The 19,784-nt window shown below is 45.0% G+C and overlaps 1 protein-coding gene across 1 annotated transcript in view; it reads left to right on the top strand.

Moving 5' to 3' along the window:
- Positions 1 to 19,482, top strand: part of LOC144368963 (uncharacterized) — a 187,532-nt gene extending 168,050 nt beyond the window's left edge. The window contains exons 5-6 of the mRNA XM_078027905.1: positions 14,407 to 14,459; positions 14,885 to 19,482. Coding sequence (XP_077884031.1) covers positions 14,407 to 14,459; positions 14,885 to 14,958 — 127 coding nt within the window. The 3' untranslated portion in view covers positions 14,959 to 19,482. The remainder of the gene's footprint in view (positions 1 to 14,406; positions 14,460 to 14,884) is intronic.
- Positions 19,483 to 19,784: the final 302 nt, after the last annotated feature.

Below are 19,784 nucleotides of genomic sequence, written 5' to 3'. Positions count from 1 at the left end.
AAGTTCAAGTGAATAAAAATGTGGCCTGTTGCTTGCTACTGAAAGCTCTTGGAGGGTGTGGGTTTTTCCAAAGCCCTTCCTATAAGCCAGCCATTGAAAAGGCCACTGTTTGGATACATAACTAAGTTAGAATAAGAATGCTGAGGTTTTTATTCTTATTCATTGACAGTTAATTAGCTGGGAAATGAGGGGGATGGGGAAACTACTCAAGTGTGACATGGCAAAGTTTTTTGGTGCATTAGAATAAAGAAACTCCGGATGTTTAAAGTAAAAAAAGAAACACCTTGAATTTTTGCAGAATTAGGCAGGGACCCAGATCCTGGTCCGGACAAACCGTATTTCTGGCTAATTCTTGACCTTTTATGTTACGATGCTCTGGAACAATTCTCTAGAGAAATTGGGTAGTCAGCCTGCAGATTCCAGTGCAAGAAGAGGGTTGCCTACCGGGCTGAGCCTAAGCACAGTTGGGAGGGCAGCTGTCTGTCTCTGGTTCTCCATGACATTTCCCATCCCTTTAGCATCCTCTCCCCTACAACTCACAAACTCACACTACCCGCCTGTGCCTGTCTCTTTCTACCCTTCCTCCATTTGGGAAAATAACCAAAGAATTTATCCTTAGGTATTAGTGATATATGCATTCCTTCTACTGGAGCATTTATATTTTAAAAAGGGAAACTAGAAAGTGAAAAGGAGATTACAGGGCAGCATGAAGGTTATGTTAGGATCTATTAATTGCAAGAAACAGAAACTTAAACTGGCTTAAGTTAAAAAAAATAAATAAATAAAGGAGGAGGGCTTATTATTAAGCAACTGGAATTGGCATGCTTACAGATAGCGTGTACAGTGTGGCCACAGGGAACCAAGAAGTCCCGGGCTGCTACTCTCTCCAACTCTTTCCCACTCTCTGGAGTTCCATGGGCTTTCATCCTGCTTGTGTCTACCCCAGTCTTTCTTTAGCAGATGGCTTCCTTCACTCTATGGTCAGCTTGCCCATGGCCCCATAACGTGGCTGCTCCCAAATCCCAAATGGTGGCCCCAATACCTCGTGACTATGTGACTTTTTGCTTCCTTTTTTTTTTTTTTCTTTTGCCGGGGAGGAGGTGGGGAGAGTACTGGAGACTGAACCCAGGGCTGCTCTATCACTGAGCTACATTCTTGACCCTTTTTATTTTGAGAGACAGAGTCTCACTAAGTTGCTGAGGCTAGCCTCAAAACTTGCAATCCTCCTGCCTCGGCCCCCTGAGTTTCTGGGATTATGGGAGCGCACCACCACACCTGGCTGTGACTTCTGTTTCAAGCCCAGCACCAATTAACTAGAGTTCCTATGACCTCTAACCCCGGAGGCCAACTTCCTCCCCATGGGGCGCCTCTTCTTATTTTTCAGTCCTGCCTTCTTCTGGCTCCTCTGCCGCCTCTCCCTCCCCAGCCTCCAAGAAGGAAATTTGTAGGATATCCACCTCCCTTTCTCTACTTAGCAAATTCCTGTCTTTCCTTCAATACCCTGCTCCAAACCTCCTCCCCGTGAAGACTTCCTTAGGGGCCTTCTGTGTGTGGATGCCAAGCACACAGCCTGGCATGAACTAGGTGTTTGGTGTGAGGCAGTTGCAAAGCAGTATAGCATAATGGGTGACAGCATTAACTCCGGTGATGCCCCATCCTGGGTTCAAAGTCAGGCTCTGCTCTCTACTACAACTTTACCTCTCGGTGCCCCAGTTTCCTCTCCTTTAAAAAAAAAAAAAAAAGTGCTAATGGTACTTCTTATCCGACAGGCTCCCTGGAAGACCACATGGAGAAACATATGCAAGGGGTCCATCACTTATTAGGTGTGAGCTGTTATCTTTACTATTTCTGAATATGATGTTTGTGTAGCGGGAGGGATGCACACAGCCCTGCTCTTCGCTAGCTCTTTGATTTTGTTGAGGCAAGATTATCTCTCTGAGAGATGCAGGTTGATGATACTTAAAAATATTTTGTGGTGGTGGCATGCTGGTGTGTCATCTTCTTGGAGAAACTCAGTGAATTACAAAGTATCATGTCTTTGCTTAGAGGATCTTGCTTATTTCCTTGGCCCTTCCTTGTTTGCAGGGAACATATTTAGTCAACCAAGCAGGTTATTGGAAAAGGCTTGGGTGTCAAGGGTTAATCCCAGAGCCTTAGGAGTTGGGCCCTGGAGAAAAAGAGATTTTTAGATATGATGGAGAATAAGGGTCCCCTGTATCCATGTGAGACCCTGGGAGGTATCTCCATGGGGATGCTAAGTGGGGTCCACTTTGGCTGTACATGGGGATTTCTTTTTTCTTTTTCTTTCTTTCTTTTTTTTTTTTTTTTTTTGTCCTAATGGGGACAATTGAATTACATTATGAAGAAATGAGGCTCAGAAAAAGGAAAATGTTTTCCCCAGCCAGGGTGACACACAAATTTATTAGAAAAGTGAAGACTAGGACACTGACCTATTTATTTTTATTTTTGCTACAAGGGATTGAACTCAGTCCGGGACCCTTTACCACTGAGCTACATCTTTCTTTGTTTAAAATTTATTTTTTTAATTTATTTTATTTTTTTTATTTTGAGAAAAGTTCTCACTAAATTGCTTAAGTCTCACTAAGGTTGAACTTGTGATCCTCCTGCCTCAGCCTCCTGAGTCTCTGGGATTACAGGTATGCACCATTGCACTCAGTTGACCCATTTATTAATACGTATTTTTGGAGGGGCCTGAGGTATGGCTCAAGGGTCAATTGCTTGCCTAACATGCACAAGGCCCTGGGTTATACCTCTAGCACCTACCCACCCACCCCTACACACACAAAGGATGGCACTCCTCAGTGCCAGGCCCATCTCTGAGTCTGGAGGACTCAGCAGAGCAAGGCAAATAGGGTCTCTGATCTAATGGGAATGGTAAGCAGTAATCACAGAAGCAAGTAAATATATGCTATATTTCACTGATTCTAAGATGCCTCCTTTTCACATTGAAATCAGGGTGGCTGCATCTTGTGACCAATGATAGGACTTGAGAAGATTTGTTTTCTTTCAAAGTGATATTTATTAACAAATACTGCACCTTACAATTGATGTTGTCTGTGATTTAATCAAATGTAGCAATAAGATATAGGTGACAGCATCCTGACCTCCTTGATCCTGATTTATTTCCTTCCAAACAAGTTTACAATAGAAAGCTCCAGCTTGAAATGGACAATGATCTCTATGATTGACCTGTTCCTGGGGCTTCTTTAGAAATTCCCAGGTCTCTTAATTGTATTTCAGTGAATCCATTTTTGTTTAAAATCAATAAGTAACTTTCCTGTATTGGTAAGGAATTTGTTTGGCTGCAACTAAAAGAAAACCTAACCACCCCTGACTTAACGATCATTTTTATAATCTTAGGGCTGGTGTAGCTGCTCAAATAAGTCACCAGGCCCCTAGGCTACCTCTATCATTTTGATCTACCACCCTCAGATCTTGACTTTAGTCCTCCTGGTTACAAAATAGCTGCTATGCTTCTTGCCCTAACATCCCTGTTGCAGATAAAAAGAAAGAAAAGGCAAAAGGCACACCAGTCCCTTTTAAGAAGAAGAATAATAAATAGTAGTCAAGGTACTGTGGTACATGCTCATAATTCCAGCTGCTCTGGAAAATAGGGAAGACAGACCAAGAGTTTGTTTGTTGTAATGGTGCTGGGGATTGAACTCAGGGCCTTGTGCATGCTAGGCAAGCACTCTACCAACTGAGCCACATCCCCAACCCTAGATTAAGCGTTTGAAGCCAAAGTTGGCAACAAGGGTCTTGCCTTACTTAAAAATAAATAAGTAAAAATAAGTAAATAAATTAGGGACAAAAAGCTTTTTCAGAAGCCTCAATTGGCTGACTTTGCCTACATCTTGTAGGACAGTGGGGTGTCGCAGGCTCACTGCCTACCTAGAAGGTGCTCCTGGAAAGAGGATTATGCATGGTGGAGAAGCTGACAGAGTCTGCTCTGCTGGAAAACTATAATGGCACTGATAGACCAGAAGAAAGAGGGGAAATAGTTTCTATTGCTAAAGGGAAGTTGCCAAGCATATCACTCTGAAAATGTGACAGAAGGCACTCAGCACGAACGGAGACAGTACCTGTGCTGCTTCATGCTTCTGTTCAAATTCCTAGCCACCTTGAAGACTGGGGTGATCTCAAGGACAATGGCCATGCTACTAAACTCTTACTAACCCCCCTAGATAAGAGAAGTAACCTTTCCAGAGCAGGGCAATGAACCCCTGACTCAATGAACCCCTGGATCAGAGCTTTGGTTCTTCCTAGAGAGACAGAACTGGCTCTACTGGAAGACCAGAAGCTCATTGGGAACTGCATTGCTAGATGAGAAGGTCTCCTTAACCAGGTACCAGCATCTTGGGAGTAGGACTCACATCTTGGGCAGTGTCTGGCCAGAAAGAGAAGGAGCCTCTGTAAGGGCTACTGGGGATCAGGCACAGTAACAAAGGGGTTACCCTTTGGCAATATTTTACCAGTCCATTGGTCTTTCTTTCCCATATATCTTTTCATCTCAAGCTTGTCAACTGGCATGTTCATATAATTCCTTTTGGAAATGGTTAAAAAGCTATACATACTCACAGATTTATATTGGTACCTATAATAATAATAGGCCCCAATCCTTCACTGTTCCCTTGTGATTACCCCTTTGAAAATGACCTTGTGGCTGCTCTCCATTCCTTGATTTGGGCTGCCCATGTGACTTCTCTGGCCAGCAGAAGGCAGTGGACGTTGTTTGCGCAGTTCTTAGCCTCTGGCCTACTCTCTCTTGGAACCCACATGAACAGGCCCAGGCCAGCCTACTGGAAGGAGGAGCCAACACAGAGGAGCTGCCCCAGCTGAGGCCATCTGCTAGGTCTGAATGTGTCCCTGAGGTTCAGGTATTGGAAGCAGCATCCCTAACACAACGGTATTGGGAGACGGGGCCTAACAAGGTGATTAGGTATTAATGTTGTTTTCAAGTGAGTCGGGGATCATGAGAGCGTATCTGTTATAAAAGCAAGTGTGGCCCTCTCACGCTCTCTCGCTTCTGCCCTCTCTTGCCCTTTCACCTTCCACCCGGGTGTAGCGCAGCACAAAGGCCCACACAAGGTGACGATGCCATGATTGGACTTCCAAGCCTCCAGAACAATGGGCCAAATAAATCTCTGTTCACTCTTTCTAAATTACCCAGTTGCAGGCCTTCCGTCATGGCAGCAGAAAGTGGAATAAATAGCATCCTAGAGCAGCCAGACCCCAGCCCACTTAACAGTTGACCTCGGGGCATGTGTGAGCCCAGCCTAAAGAACCACAAATTAGGCTGGGGCTGGAACTCAGTGGCAGAATGCTTGCCTAGCATGTGTGAGGGTTCCATCCTTAGCACCACTTTAAAATAAAAAAAAATAAAATAAAGGCACATTGTCCATCTACAACTATAAGAAATTTTTTTTTAAAAAAAAAAGAAGCCAAAATTTACGGAATTTTAAACTAAATAAGAGGTGTTGCTTTAACCATTAAGTTTAGGGATGCTGTGTTAAACAGAAAGAGCTTATTGGTCAATTTACTATGTGCCACACCTGGACACTGGCTAGGTACTTTATGGAAGTGTCTTATTTCTTTTAATGACATTGGTACAGATCAGCATGCAGAGTATAAGTTCGGGGGAGACATAGCCCCCAGCCCACCCCACATTCTACTTCTGTCTGTTCCATTCTGATGGAATTTCTATGTAATCATTTGCTCTAAAGAACTTTCAGACTGACTAGAGGGATAGGATGTTCTGTGAGAACCCCCTAATGTTCTTCATCAGTCTCTTGACACTTAATGGTGTGTGGGGTTGGGAGGTGGCACGCTGGTTAGAATACACCCAGCTTCCCACACTTTTTGGGGAGATTTCTTGCTAGTTTTAAGCATATGGAGGTCCTAGAGGTCAGGGATAAGGAGGGATCCTTTTGTGCCACTCACTAGACAGTCCATGTCCAGCAGGGGAGGAAATATGACATGCTATATTCTTTTTGTGCAGAAAGAAGTGGGCATAGATGGGAGGTGGTAGCTTAAAACCCTTTGCAGGAGGACATCACCAAAGCAGTGACTATGATAAATGGTACCTTTGTGCCAATAAGGAGCATGTGGCATCAGGTTGAAGGTGCTCCTGCCTGGACAGCCACCCTTCAGCACACATAGCCTCCCACTGAACCTACTGTGGGTTATGGGCAGTTGGTCACAGTTCCTTGATGTAACACTTAACTGAAAGTCAAGGTGTCTGCCAAAAGATAATAGCTTTCAATGTGAAATTTTAAATCATTATGGGTAGTATGATATACAAATTGCAATGGAAGCATCGGTAATATTTTACCTTTCCTTTCATTGCCAGCTTTATCTAAAGTCACTGTCTGGGACACTTTATTCCCATGCCACGTACCCTTCAGTGATGGTACTGATGTTGTCCACTTGAGTAGGAGGAGGTGCATGGAAGCCAAGGAGACTGTGAAGGAGCCTTCCCTTCCAAACAAGCTGTGATTATTTCTAAGAAGTCCGTATTTAACTTTTTCAACATGATTTCTTCATGTATCCTCTGGGCAGTGCTCGGAAATGTCTGGTTTCCTTTGGGACTTGGAAGTCAATTTTAATGGTTAATCCAAAAGGTACCCCTTTTTTCAAAAGCTTAAGGAAGCTTTGGTAAAAAAAAAAAAAAAAAAAAAAAAGAGGCTGGATTTGTTTCCTTTGTGATTGGCAGGCCTCTGTTGGAGAGGGAAGACTTAAAAACATTGTGGGCCTTAAAAGGTTCCAACCCACCTGCTGGGTACTTTCTTCCCAGGAATGTGGGAAAATTGAAAAGTGGCCATTTCTCAATGCTTCCCTTTATAACCACAGGGAGGAAGGTATTGCTGCATATCTGTCTTAAGCAGCAGAACCAGAAAAAGAAAAGAATAAACAGAGGGGAGAAAAAAAAAAAAAAAACCCAGAAGTGTGAAAACACTCCTAAAGTGTTTTTATCTCAAACTTCTTACAAGAATGGAGGTTCCAATTGGGTGGCCCTTTCAGTCACCCACAGAATCCCCTCCAAAAGAATTCCCAAAGAGAGTTGATATCCCCCAGGGACCACTACTGAGAGGACCTGTGATAAAGATTTCCAGAACATTCTGGGCTGAGGACTGTCTCCTCCAGGCTGCGTCTGGCTTCATCTTCCTCTTTTTCAACTCCCCTGTGGCCACCTGTTTCCGAGGAGGCTCAGTGCTTGTCATAACAAGGAAAACCCAGAAACTGAAAATAGATCTGATTTCCCAGAATCTCAGGTACTGAGAGGCAAGAGGGGTGGGGACTTCTTGGACATGAGCTCATAGGCGGCTGTCCTGTGCCACACAGTTCTGTCCAGCTCCCGGTGACATCGCAAGAAGACCATTTTGCTAAGAAATACTACCGAGGTTTCCTCTTCATTTTTCGAACATACCCTGGTAACTCAGGCCAGACCAAAATGAACGCACTGCTGGGACCTGCTTCTTCTAATTAAAGTGCTAGATCCATTTCCAACCCTGGGAACTGCATTCGTCCCATAACTCTCATTTCAATGTTTGTCACCTGAGCCCTTGAGGTCATCTGTGAACGAAGTCTGCCAGCCCAGGCATCTCTGCAATCTCTGGCTTCTGAAATACACTTTGCATTGGCGTGAAACTTCTCATTTCAAAGGAAGCTTTGTACTTTGGCTCAATGGTCCTTAGCCCACCAAGTTATATATAACCTGGAGCAAGGTAGCCTTAGTCATTAACACTGTTCATGGCACACCTATATGAGAGCATTTCCTGGCTTCTTTGCTAAGGAATACTGACCCAAGGGGTGGAGGGGAAATTAGTTCTCTCTTAGAGAACTAATATGCTTAACCACTTGACAGTAAACATTTTTTGTTTTGTTTTTATATTTTATTTATTTATTTTGGTACTAGGCATTGAACTCAGGGGCACTTTATCACTGAGCTCATCCCAGCCTTTTTTAAAAATTTTGAGACAGGGGCTTGCTAAGTTGCTGAGGCTGCCCTTGAACTTGTAATCCTCCTGCCTCAGCCTCCCAAGTCATTGGGATTACAGGTGTGCACCACTGTGTCTGGTATAAAGGTATCACTTTGATTATAATTTTAAAATACATATTACATTGAGTAAAGATTTGCTACAGAGGTCTGAAATTTCCCTACCTTGCACTTTTATCTGCTCATCTTTTTGCTGTCAACTGCTTCCTCTGGGTACCTATCTATCTCCTCTACTGAGCTGCATGCTCCTCAGGGTCATGAGCCTTACTTTATTATTTTTTCTAGGGTCCCAACACCCATGTTCCTTCCCATTGCCTCTTCTCCCATTGTCATGCATCTGGCCTAGTATAATACACATGGAAGGCGTTGGACATGAAGAGAATGGGGTAGAGTTACTCTCTACCCACAGTACACTCCACAGTAGGGACACGACTGACCCTGAGGAGATTCTCAACCCACATTTAATTAGACTGAGCAGAAACATAGATTGCAATTGTCCTGGTGAGGTCCCTCAAAATGGACCAACAATACCAAGAGTGGTGAATGATAGGATTGAAGGAACAGAAGCAGACACCCCAGTGATTTCTTTTCTTAGCAGGGTCAGGGTTTTCATGACACCTCAGAGCCTGGGGAGAGTAAACATATTTGAAGCTGGCCAGCTACTCTCAAATGTGATCCTGGGGGCTACCTATGGTTCACCATAATGGACAAACTAGTCTCTGGCAGAGGTATGAGATTCACCAAATGAAATAAAACCCTCTCATTTAGAAAGAAAATTGTGTTCTGTCCCCACCCATTACTCCTCTGTGGTTCATCTCTGCACAAACATTGGCAAGAAGAGAAGAAGGAAGAAAATGAGGAAGAAGAGAGAAAAAAAAGACATTTCCTCTTTTTTTTTTTTTTTTTTTTTTTTGCACCAGGGACTGAACCCAGGGATACTACTTAATCACTGACCAGCTCCCACCCTCTCTTTTTATTTTTTTATTTTGAGACACGAGTCTCGCTAAGTTGCTAACACTGGCCTTGAACTTCTGATCCTCCTGCCTCAGCCTCCAGAGTTACTGAGACTATAGGCATGCACCACCATGCCTGGAAAGAGAGGCATTTCCTCATGTAGACTGGCTTGCCAAAGCAGCTGCTCTAAGATGCATCTTCTCCCTGGACTTGCAGACAATACAGCCCTTCACCTTGCCCACAGAGCACTACTGGCACTCCTGCTAGACAATGTATTTCCTTTCTGCTCTGAGTCCCTTCTTCATGTTGTTTGCCTATTCTCTGGGCATAGCACATTCTTAGCTGCTCCCCACATTGGCATGATGGCTCCTTTTAAAGGCCAAAGTCAAAACTCCTTTGATTGTCCAGTACAGAAACCTACTTCATTAGAGCTTAAGCTAGAAAAGAAATATGTGAGCACAAAACTACCTTATGACGCTGTAATGCCATTCTTAGGTATACCCCCCCACAAAGAATTGAAAACAGATATTCAGATTCTTGCACATGAATGTTCATAGCAGCATTATTCACAAGACTCCAAAATAGGAACCAGCTGGAATGTCCATCAGTTGATTCGTGGATAAACAAAAGGTGGTGAGCAGGCACAGTGGCACATGCTTGTAATCTCAGCAGTTCAGGAGCCTGAGGCAGGAGGAACACAAGTTCAAAGCCAGCCTCAGCAACTTAGCGAGACTCTGTCTCAAAATAAAAAATAAAAAAGAGCTGGGGATATGGGTCAGTGGTTAAGCCCCCCTGGGTTCAATCCCTGGTTCCAAAACAAATAACAACCAACAACAACAACAAACACTGAAAGGTTTGATTCCATTTATATGAAATTTCTAGACTAGGGAACATCATAGAGAAAGCAGACTAGTGGTTGCCAGGAGTTGAGAGGACAGAGGAGGGGGAAATGATTGCTTAAATGGTATAGGGTTTCCTTTTGGAATGATGAAACCTCTTGAACTGGATACAAGTGATGGTTACACTGTCTTGTAAATGCCACTGAACTGTACATTTTAAAATGGCTAGTGGTACTGGGGATGCAGCTCAGTGGTAAAGAACTTGCTCAGCATGCACAAGGCCCTGGAATGGATCCACACCCAGCACCAAAAATAAAATAAAATAAAATAAAAAACCTTAAAAAAAATGACTAGTGGTTAATTTTGTGTTGTATAAATTCAATCTCAATGTAAGTAAAGGAGAAAACAACCCAATGCTTAAAAAATAAAATCTAATGACAATTTAGAAAAGCAAAAAAAAAAAAAAAAAAAAGAGCTAGGTGTGATGGCACATGCTTATAGTCTCAGCTACTTCAAAGGCTGAGGCAGAAGGATTACTTGAGCTACAAGTTTGAGATCAGCCTGAAACATAGCAAGATCCCATTTCAAAAAAAAACTATATGGACTCATGTAACTGAAAAGTCTGGGATCTATCCATCCTACTAACTTCATATATGGCTAAGGGCTCAATGACACTGACGGAGTTTTATCTCTATCTCTTGGTCCAACATTTGCTGCGAGTAGCCCTCCTACATGAGAAGAGCGGGCCCTGCCAACTCTGGAGTCACACAAGACTTCACAAACAAAAGAGGAGACTTCCAACTCGTATGGGTCACATAGAGCTATCCTTGGACTAATCACCAGGTATGGAGTCCTCTGACTGACCTGGCTTGGGTCATGTGGTCATACCTGTGGCCAGCCTGGGATGGGTGTGAGAGGCAAAGTGTGAGGTTGATGTTACCCAAAGTTCAGGGGCTGAATGGCTCTTGTGGAATGGAGAAAGGGCGACTCTCCATAGGAAAGTATTCCAGGTAGCAGGTGAGTCATCCAGGGATTCCTCCTGGGCTTTCTTGCTCCTTCCCTAGATAATCCTGCCTCTCTCACACCATGTGCCCAAAGCATTCCTGTCCACTGGGACCTCCATTATCAACAATATAGCACTCATGAGCAGACTCTAGTCCTTTAGGTGATTGTGTTAATTTTGCTCTGTAGATAGCAATTTGGCACTGTGCACTAACTTTGGAATGTTCTTATCCTTTGACCCTGCAGTTATGCTTTTAGGAATACTGTATGTCCTAAGGAAAAAATCAGCAGGAGAGCACACTTGGGGATTGCTTCCCAACAGTGAACTTGGAAACAAATAAATGCACAAGGGAAGAGTTAAATGAGTTATGGGAAGATGAATCAAGGACTTACCTTAAAGCTGCTCAAAAGGATAACACAACTGTGTGTGGTGGTGCACACCTATAATCCCAGCAAGTTGGAAGGCAGGGGCAGGAGGATCAGAAGTTCATGGCTAGCCTCAGCAATGTAGCGAGGCCCTCAGTAGCTTAATGAGACCACGGCTCAAGATAAAAAAAATAAAAAGGGCTGGGAATGTGGCTCTGTGGTTAAAGCGCCCCTGGGTCCAACCTCTAGTACCAAAAAACTCCCCAAACAAACCACACACACACACACAAAAAAAAAAAAAAAAAAATAACATATCTGCATTTATTGACTTGACCATAAAATATGGTCAATATATAAAAATATATACATATTTTTTTAAAGAGAAAGTGAGAGAGAGAGAGAGAGAGAGAGAGAGAGAGAGAGAGAATTTTTAATATTTATTTTCTAGTTCTCAGCGGACACAACATCTTTGTTGGTATGTGGTGCTGAGGATCGAACCCAGGCCGCACGCATGCCAGGCGAGCGCGCTACCGCTTGAGCCACATCCCCAGCCCAAAATATATACATATTAAAAAGTTCAGTGTGGTAGTGCACGCTTAAAATCCCAGAAACTTGTGTGGCTGAGGCAGGATGAAAATTTTATTAAAAGCAAATATAGTATGACCCAGTATTTAGAAAGCAATTCTTATCGAGCTGGGGGGTACACCTCAGTGGTAGTGCCCTTGCCTCGTATACCTTGCACGAGTTGGATCATCAGCACCGCAGAAATAAAAACAGAATCAAAACAACCCTAATAAATCAGAGGGGAGACCCTGGGTCTCAGACTCTCTATAGATTTAATGCACAGTTTAATGGTCAAAATTAATACAAAATAAATGTCATTAGTTTATCACATCTCTGGAAGGACATTAAAAGACCTCTGAGTCCTAATGACTTTAGTCACTTAGCGAGACTCTGTCACAAAATAAAAATAAATAAATAAAAAGGGTTGGGGATGAAGCCCAGTGGTAAAGCACCCCTGGGTTTAATCCCTAGTACCCTATCCCCATAAAAGCCCATCTCAGAATCCCCTTCTTCCTCTTCTGATTAATCTAGCATCCTATAGCTACCCCAGACCCTTGAATGTGCTAAAACCTGAAAACTCTCCTGATCTGTAATCCACAGGCTTTTCCCTGCTCTAGACATCTTCCTGTCCCACTGTGATCCTTTATTATTATGGGGACCAACTTAGCTCTCCTCTGCAAGTAATAACTCTTGCTCTCTCTAGAAGAGAGAAGGGAAGGAAAATCAAATAAGCAAGGTCAGGATTTTCTCCAGTGGGGAGGGGCAGGAAGAAGGCTCCTGTTAATTTTTTTTTTCTTTTTTGCAGTACTGGGGATCAAACCCAGAGCCTCATGCATGCTAGGCAAGCGCTCTACCATGGAGCTACACCCAAGCCCCTTCTTTTTCTATTTTTAAGGAAGCCATCATACTGTGGCATATTTTTTCCTTCTTTCAAGCTCTAGCAAAGGATGAAGAGAATTGAGATACTGAATCCATCCTCGACAAGGGATGATTTCTTTTTTTCTTTAATTTTAGAACTTTAAAAAAAGTAATCTCCCTCCACACATAACAAGTATTATGAATAAAAGAACACTCTTTGGAGGTTTATAAATTTCACCCATAACAGGCTACGATGTGAATTCATTTAAAATAAAGCAGCCATAGGCCTGGGGTGTGGCTCAGTGGTAGAGTGTATGCTTCGCATGTGCCAGGCCCTGGGTTCCATCCCAGCACTGAAAAACAAAGTAAGATTATAAAATAAATATATTTATATCTCAGAGTGACTGAGCTTGTTTGGGGGAGTCAGTCCCTCTGATTATGGCATGGGCAGGGAAGGCTGTTCCCCCACAAGTTCCCTGCAGACTGCCTTCAGATTGAAGCTGTCCTTGCAGCCTGGCCCTGGAGTATTGGCAACTGCTTCTTTGGCTTTGCTATAGTCCCCTCATGTGAGTCTCCAGTGTGTCCGAGTGGCCTTGGCCACGTGTGAAGCCCAGTGGGTACCTCCCACTGCAGAGTTGCTATGCAAAAACTCTGGGGTCTGAGCAGGGTAAAAATTACCCTTCTGCCTGCTTCCCTCTTCCTGCGCCTCCTCTCTCCACCCCCTCACCCCCGGGGCTGCTCTACCACCTCCCCTGGGTCCTCTCTGGCCAGCTCAGCTTTTGTGTTTAGGCCAGGCGGGGGGAAAAAGCATTTGGCTCAGCTCTGTTTGTCAGGAGTCCAATATTACCAGGGGTCTCGCCTGGTTTCAAGTATTTCCCGGTGCCTTTCCTTGCTCCGTAGTCATTTCTAGCCAGGATTTCTTGGCTCTGGAAAAGATTGAATGCCTGTCTGAGCCTTCTGGGCCTGTGTTTCATTTGCAGCTGCCTGGCCCTGTACTGGGTGACAGTCTCAGCCCTCCCCAGTCAGCCCATCCCCTCCTCTTGGCCAGCAGAGGAGGCCCTTTGTGTTGTAGTGGTGAAGCTTGGAAGGGGGAGGGAGGCTCCTAGTTTCCACCCACCGCCCTGAGTTCTGGGTTTACTTTAGCCCTAGCCCAGCATCAGGGGTGGCACTGCCTTCTGAGAGCGTGCCTTCTGATGGCTGGCTGCCCACTAGGCCGAATAAAGACAAGAATGCCAACCCCAAACAGCCCTGACCCCTAACTGTGTCTAAGTCAGATTGGGACCTGCTCAGCACCTGGTGCTTTCCTGTTCAAAATTTCCAGCTGTTCTGATCTTTCACACAGGGCTTCACAAGGAGGGAAAGATCTGGAACCAAAAGAATTCAGGAGATCTGCGGAACATCAGGCCTCACTCTCTGGCTGCTAAGGGGACCCCCGTTGTGGACTCCCCAGTTGCTTCCTGCCTTTGGATGCATCAGAGGCAATGGCCTGACGGGCTGCTTGGCCCTGGAATCCAAGAATCAGGAAGGAGAGAGCAGTTTACCTTTGTGACATTGTTGCCATCCCATGGCTGAGAAAGTGTGCCAGCCAAGGCTATGGGAGCCAACAGCCTGTTTAGTACATGGCACATAGAAGCAAAGAACTTGGGGCCCCTGATGTGTTTTCACCACCATAGGTGACTGTGCCCTGCCATGATAGGGTTGAGAGGAGGCTGCGAATGTTAATGAAGTTCTGACAAAGATGTCCTCCCTTTTCTCCTCTTTGAGACTAAAATGTATTTCCCGAATTTTCCTTTTCTTTGCCTTTAGGTATCATGACCAAGGTTACAGACAAATACATGAGCACTTGGACTCTATGAAAGGTAACTGTCAGGGTGTGCTGTTGTAACCTTTTAGAGAGAAAAAAAAAGGCATTGTTGACAAGGGTTTCCTCTCTACAATTCTTACACTCCAGAAGTAAGGGAGATAGAATAGATGACATAAAAGCACCCTGCCTGTGCTCCAACCTGCTAGGCCAGCATTTATTTCCAGCCTCCTTCCGCAGGGTTGCTAACACCTCCCCACCCCCATTTTCTGCCCTGGGAGAGAGGAGCTACAGGAAATGCCTCTGTACATAGGGTGTTAAGGAAAGCAAAGCATCCTCCTTAGGCTCTTCCTTTGGACCCAGTGAACTCTCTAGAGGGTGGGTGGGCTGGAGCGGAGGGAAGCGCAGTTCTCACACCAGCTGCAGGGCGGTTGCTGACAGCCACTGTGTCTTGAGTTTGTCTTCGTCCTCTGGGCATCACAGGAGGACTTCACATCCTTCGCTCTCACATCGCCCCACTCAAGAGAGGGGCAGGCACCGGCCTCGACTCCAGATGAGGAAACGGAGGCTCAGAGAGTCTAGGATTGCCCAAGGTCTCTGCGCTGATCGACTGTGGAGCAAAGGCAGAAGCCAAACAGCCTGGCTCCTGGGTTGCAAGAGGTCCGGGCGTGGCACTCCGGGCGCCACAATCTGCGGGTTGCCGGGGTCCTCTGGTTCGCTGCAAAGATCGAGAGGTGCCTGCGCCGGGCGGAGGCGCCTACAGCAGCCAGTGGCGGCGACCCGCAGCGGCAAGGACAGGAGCCCTGCCGGCTTCGCGCTCCTGGCAGGCCCCTGGCCCCGGGCGCCCCAGCTCTAACTCGCGGAAACACAGGCCGCGGCCACCGGCCGCCAGCAACCTCGCGTCGGGAGGGGAGGGCCCGGCGTCGGGTTACCCGATCGTCCGCGGAGCCGGGCGGGGAGGGGCGCAGGTGGCAGCTGGCCCGCTGGGAGGGGGCGCGGGCGGGACTCGCTCCCTGCCAACCGCACGGGGCGGGGGAAGACCATTCTTGGCCTCGAAAGGAAACCAGACCGCGTTTGTATCCAGCTCAATCAGCAAACACTGTGCGTCAGGTGCCATGCTGGACTTGAGCCTGTGCAAAGTAGGACAGCTGTGTTCCCGCCCAAGCGTGTGTCCAGTCGAGGGAATGAATCCACATCGAAGAGGAACGACAAAGACACCAGGAAGTGGAGGATAAGGCCTGAGAATCGTGACCAACCGAAGGTATAGGGGTTTCTGGAAAGGAAGTCTATTTCTCTGCAGAGCCATCTGGAAAGCTTCCACACTGGGTCAGGTGCAGCTGCCCTGAAACCTCCTTCGGGGCCTGTCATCTGCCCCATGTCTCCCCATGACAGTCCTGCAAACCTTACCCCAAGACTAGAACCCTTGCTTTCTTCCTCCTGAACCCTACATGCTCCTTGGACACCGATGTCCCCATAGCCCTTTCTAGTAGAGACCCCCTTGAGCCATGCACCTCAGGTCTTGGAGATGACCTCTGCAAGTTTCCAGTTTCTTCTTCCTCAAAGACCCAGCTCCCTAGGGCAGCAAACTACTTACTTAGTACTATGATGATGGACACCTGCCATTGTTTGTCCAAACCCATATAAAGTAGCCATCAAGACTAATGTAAAGAAAGTGAAGAGTTTAGACTAGGTAATAACCCTGTATCTTAGGTTCAGAGTTGCAACAAATATACCATCCTCGTGGGAGATGTCCATAGTAGGGGACTCTGTATTGAGAGAGGAAGTACAATTATTTTTTATGCTCAATTTTGCTGTGAACCCCAAACTGCTTTAGAACATAAAGTATTAAATTTAAAAAAAAATTAAAAATTCGATCTGGTATTGTGGGGTGTGCACTTGTAATAAAGACTATCCTTGGGCAACATAGCAAGACCCATCTCAAAAATAAAATAAAATTTAAATTTAACCCCCTCACACACACCTTTGGAAATGCACATCATCATAAGCTTGTCACCCACCACTCCTCCACATTAGTGTCATCTGTTTTCCTCCTGGTCACTTCCCCCTTCCCTTGAGAACTTTTAGCACTGGGCTTTATTTTTGGTGATTTCAGCATCAATGCTGACAACCTACCTAATACCTGGCCTCTAAAGCTCTTGACTTCTTTAGCCCTAGCAATATAGGCCTCATGCCCCACTCAGCCTTCTGGTCATGTCCTAAATCTTAGAATCATCAGTGTCTACACTATGTCAAAAACTCAGATCCAAAGATGCCACAACTTGCCATCTGTCCAGCTCATTTTCTCAAGTCTGTGGATTCAGCAATTCTCCTACCTGAGACCTTCAATCCACTCTTTCTCCCCCAATATGTCTTCATTCTCAACCAATTTAGATACCATGGTTAATATGCAAAATCTCCCTCGAGAATACTCTTACCTTTTTTTTTTAATTGGCCACATTTTTATTGGTGCATTATAATTACATATAATAGTGGGATCTATCATTCCACATTCATTCATGCACATGATATAACTATATAATTTAGTCAATGTCATTCTCCAGACTTCTACCTTTCTTATACTGGTCTCTGTCTACCATACTCACTGGGTGAAAACTCCACTGTGGTTATATCCAACTGTTTACTTCACACCTACTCCACAGCAGTTGAACACCACTGAAGTAAATCATCCACTTACTCTGGATAGACTTATTGCAAATTCACGGCTGTAAATTTCAAGTGGGTATTTGAACTGCTGGCCAATCCTACTACAGTTTCTTAGAAAATTCCTGTTCCTTCTCTACAGTGAAACATTTTCTCACTTTCTCCTCTCTGCACATACTTTCAACACCCCTTCCCCTTTCATTCTCAGTAGACTCCATCACAGAGAAAATAGGTACTGATCAACTGCCTGATCTTCCTCCCACCCAAGCCACCAGAATGCCACAGGTCTACATTCTCTCTGGCCATCGTTGACAATCACTCCACTATGCCCTGAGCTCTGAGCCCTTTTACCAGCCCAAGTATTCCCTGTCTTTCATGCACCATCAATTTCTTTCTCTCTACTAGATTCTTCCCATTGAAGTAAAGCAGAACTTAATATCCCTAAATTTAGAAGCATATAAGGCATAGTCTCATATCCCCTGCTGGCTACTGTCCCACTTTTCTGTCCCTCTTCAGAGCAAATGCTCTGGAGAGAGTTGGCCCTATGCTGACATCTCTACTTTGGCACCTCCCGTTCTCTCCTCTACCCATTCCAGTTGGACTTTTCTCCTACTTTTTTGTTATAATCACCCTTAATGGGGATGCTAGTTAGCTACATCTTGAGGTCCCATTAGTGGCCAGTTCAATATCCTGTATTCATCTGGCTTGGCATTGGCATTAACATGTTCTGCTACTCTCCCTGTGGATGACTGAATTATGGTGCTATATCCTGTCACTTCTTGCTCTTTCCCTATCCCTTCAACTAGAGGTAGTATACTGTTTGCACCTTGACTTTGAGCTTGGCGGAATGACTTGTTTTGGCCCATGGAGTAAAGGAGGAAGTGGCATGGTACCAGTTCCAAGTCTAGGCTTGAGGAGCATTTTATGTTTTCATCTGCCTATTTGTGTCTTTGATCACCATGGGAGGAAGATGCATCCTCTCTGTCCTGCTGGCATAAGGAGAATGTGGGACATGTATCTGAGCAGACTCAGATCCCCCTGAAGCTTAGAACAGCCCAGTCAAGGTCACCTAACCAACTCCCAGATGACCCACAGACTTGTGTATAGGACATAAGAATATTTATTCTTATGCCATTGAAAGTTTTGTGGTTATTTGTTACCCTGTAATAGAAAACTGACACATTCTTCTCCAAATTTGCTGTTCTAATCTTTGTCATGACAATCTTTCGGTTTTTCTCCAACTTTGAAGGCTGCCCTTCTGATTTTTTTTGCTGGCATTTCCTCTACCAGATCTCTAAAAGTTGAACTGGCTTCAGCATCAGCTCTCTGCTATGTTCTATCTTCAATTTCTCTGTAAATGAAATTATCCAGGCCACTGCTTTGAATATCATCTACATGCTGGTTCTCAAGTTTACATCTGCAGGTGGTATACACCAGACACTAAACTTTTCAACACATGTTTACCTGATGTCTGATAAGTCTTGGCATAGCCCAAACAGAACCCCTAATCAACCTCCTGCTCCTGACATGGACATCTATCCATCCAGTTTACCTTAAACTATATGTACCATCCTCCATTTTCTCTTTCTTAATAGGACAGATCATCAGTGTCTCCATCTCCAAAATTGGTCAAGAAACCATTATCACATCTCACCTTACCCATATCCATACCCCAGGGTTTTTTGTTTTGTTTAATCTCTTCTTGTCTTCTTGCCTGACTTTTGCAACAGTATCTTCGCTGTTTTCTTCAGCTGGGCTTGGTGCGTGCCTGTAATCCCAGCAACTGGGGAAGCTGAGGCAGGAGGATCACAAGCTTAAAGTCAGCATCAGCAACTTAATTATTTACAGTGAAGCTTATGGTCCATGCTCTACACAGTAGCCATATATCAAATAAAACCCACACTCGTTATCTTGGCGCCTAAGAACTGAGATTATGTAGTCCCTGCCATGTCCCCCCAAACCTCTCTGATCTCTTGGTTCACAGGTCCTGTGGCACATGCCCATACTCCTCATGATTCAGGAGGCTGAGGCAAGAGAATAACAAGTTCAAGGCCACCCTCAGCAACTCTGAGCCCCTCATTAACTTAGTGAGACTCTGTCTCAAATTTTTAAAATAATAATAAAAGGTCTCTAGGGATGGAGCTCAGTGAAAGTGCCCCTGAATTCAATCCCAAGGAAAGAAAAGAAAAGAAAGAAAGAGAGAAAGGCAGGCAGGCTGGCCAAGCCAGGGAGTTCAAGATTTATAGAAGGGGCTGGATGGCTACAATCATGGGGTGAATGAAGGAAGAAAAGTCCATGTGGTGGGAGGGTTGAACACCATTGCCCAAGTAGACCAAAAAACAGGTACCGTCAAGGATAATGAGTCAAGGACAAGATATGTTCAAAGCAAAGATTTTAAGATGATTAAAATGGTCGAAGGATATGCATTTCTGTGTCCTTAACTAAGTGCTCTCCCCCTGGGAACCCAAGATTTTAGAAGACAAAGACATCTAAGAGTCTAGGAGCCCAAGGGAGACAGAGATTGGTCCCCTTGGATTTCAGATGCAAGAAAAACCCATTACCCAACCTTTTAGGGACCAATATTGAGTTCCCAGTTTTGGAAGGTCTCCCTAGGTAATTAAGGACTTGCTGAGCGGACAGCAGGCACTCCTACACTTGTGTTAACGAGCTGGCGGCCCAGTGCGCTTGGGCTCCCTTACCCACCCCAACCCCCACCACACAC

This window comes from Ictidomys tridecemlineatus, chromosome 12, assembly GCF_052094955.1.
Source record: "Ictidomys tridecemlineatus isolate mIctTri1 chromosome 12, mIctTri1.hap1, whole genome shotgun sequence".
Classification (NCBI taxonomy): domain Eukaryota; kingdom Metazoa; phylum Chordata; class Mammalia; order Rodentia; family Sciuridae; genus Ictidomys; species Ictidomys tridecemlineatus.
The sequence above is the reverse complement of the archived record's forward strand: the minus strand, read 5'-3'. Positions and strand labels throughout refer to the sequence as shown.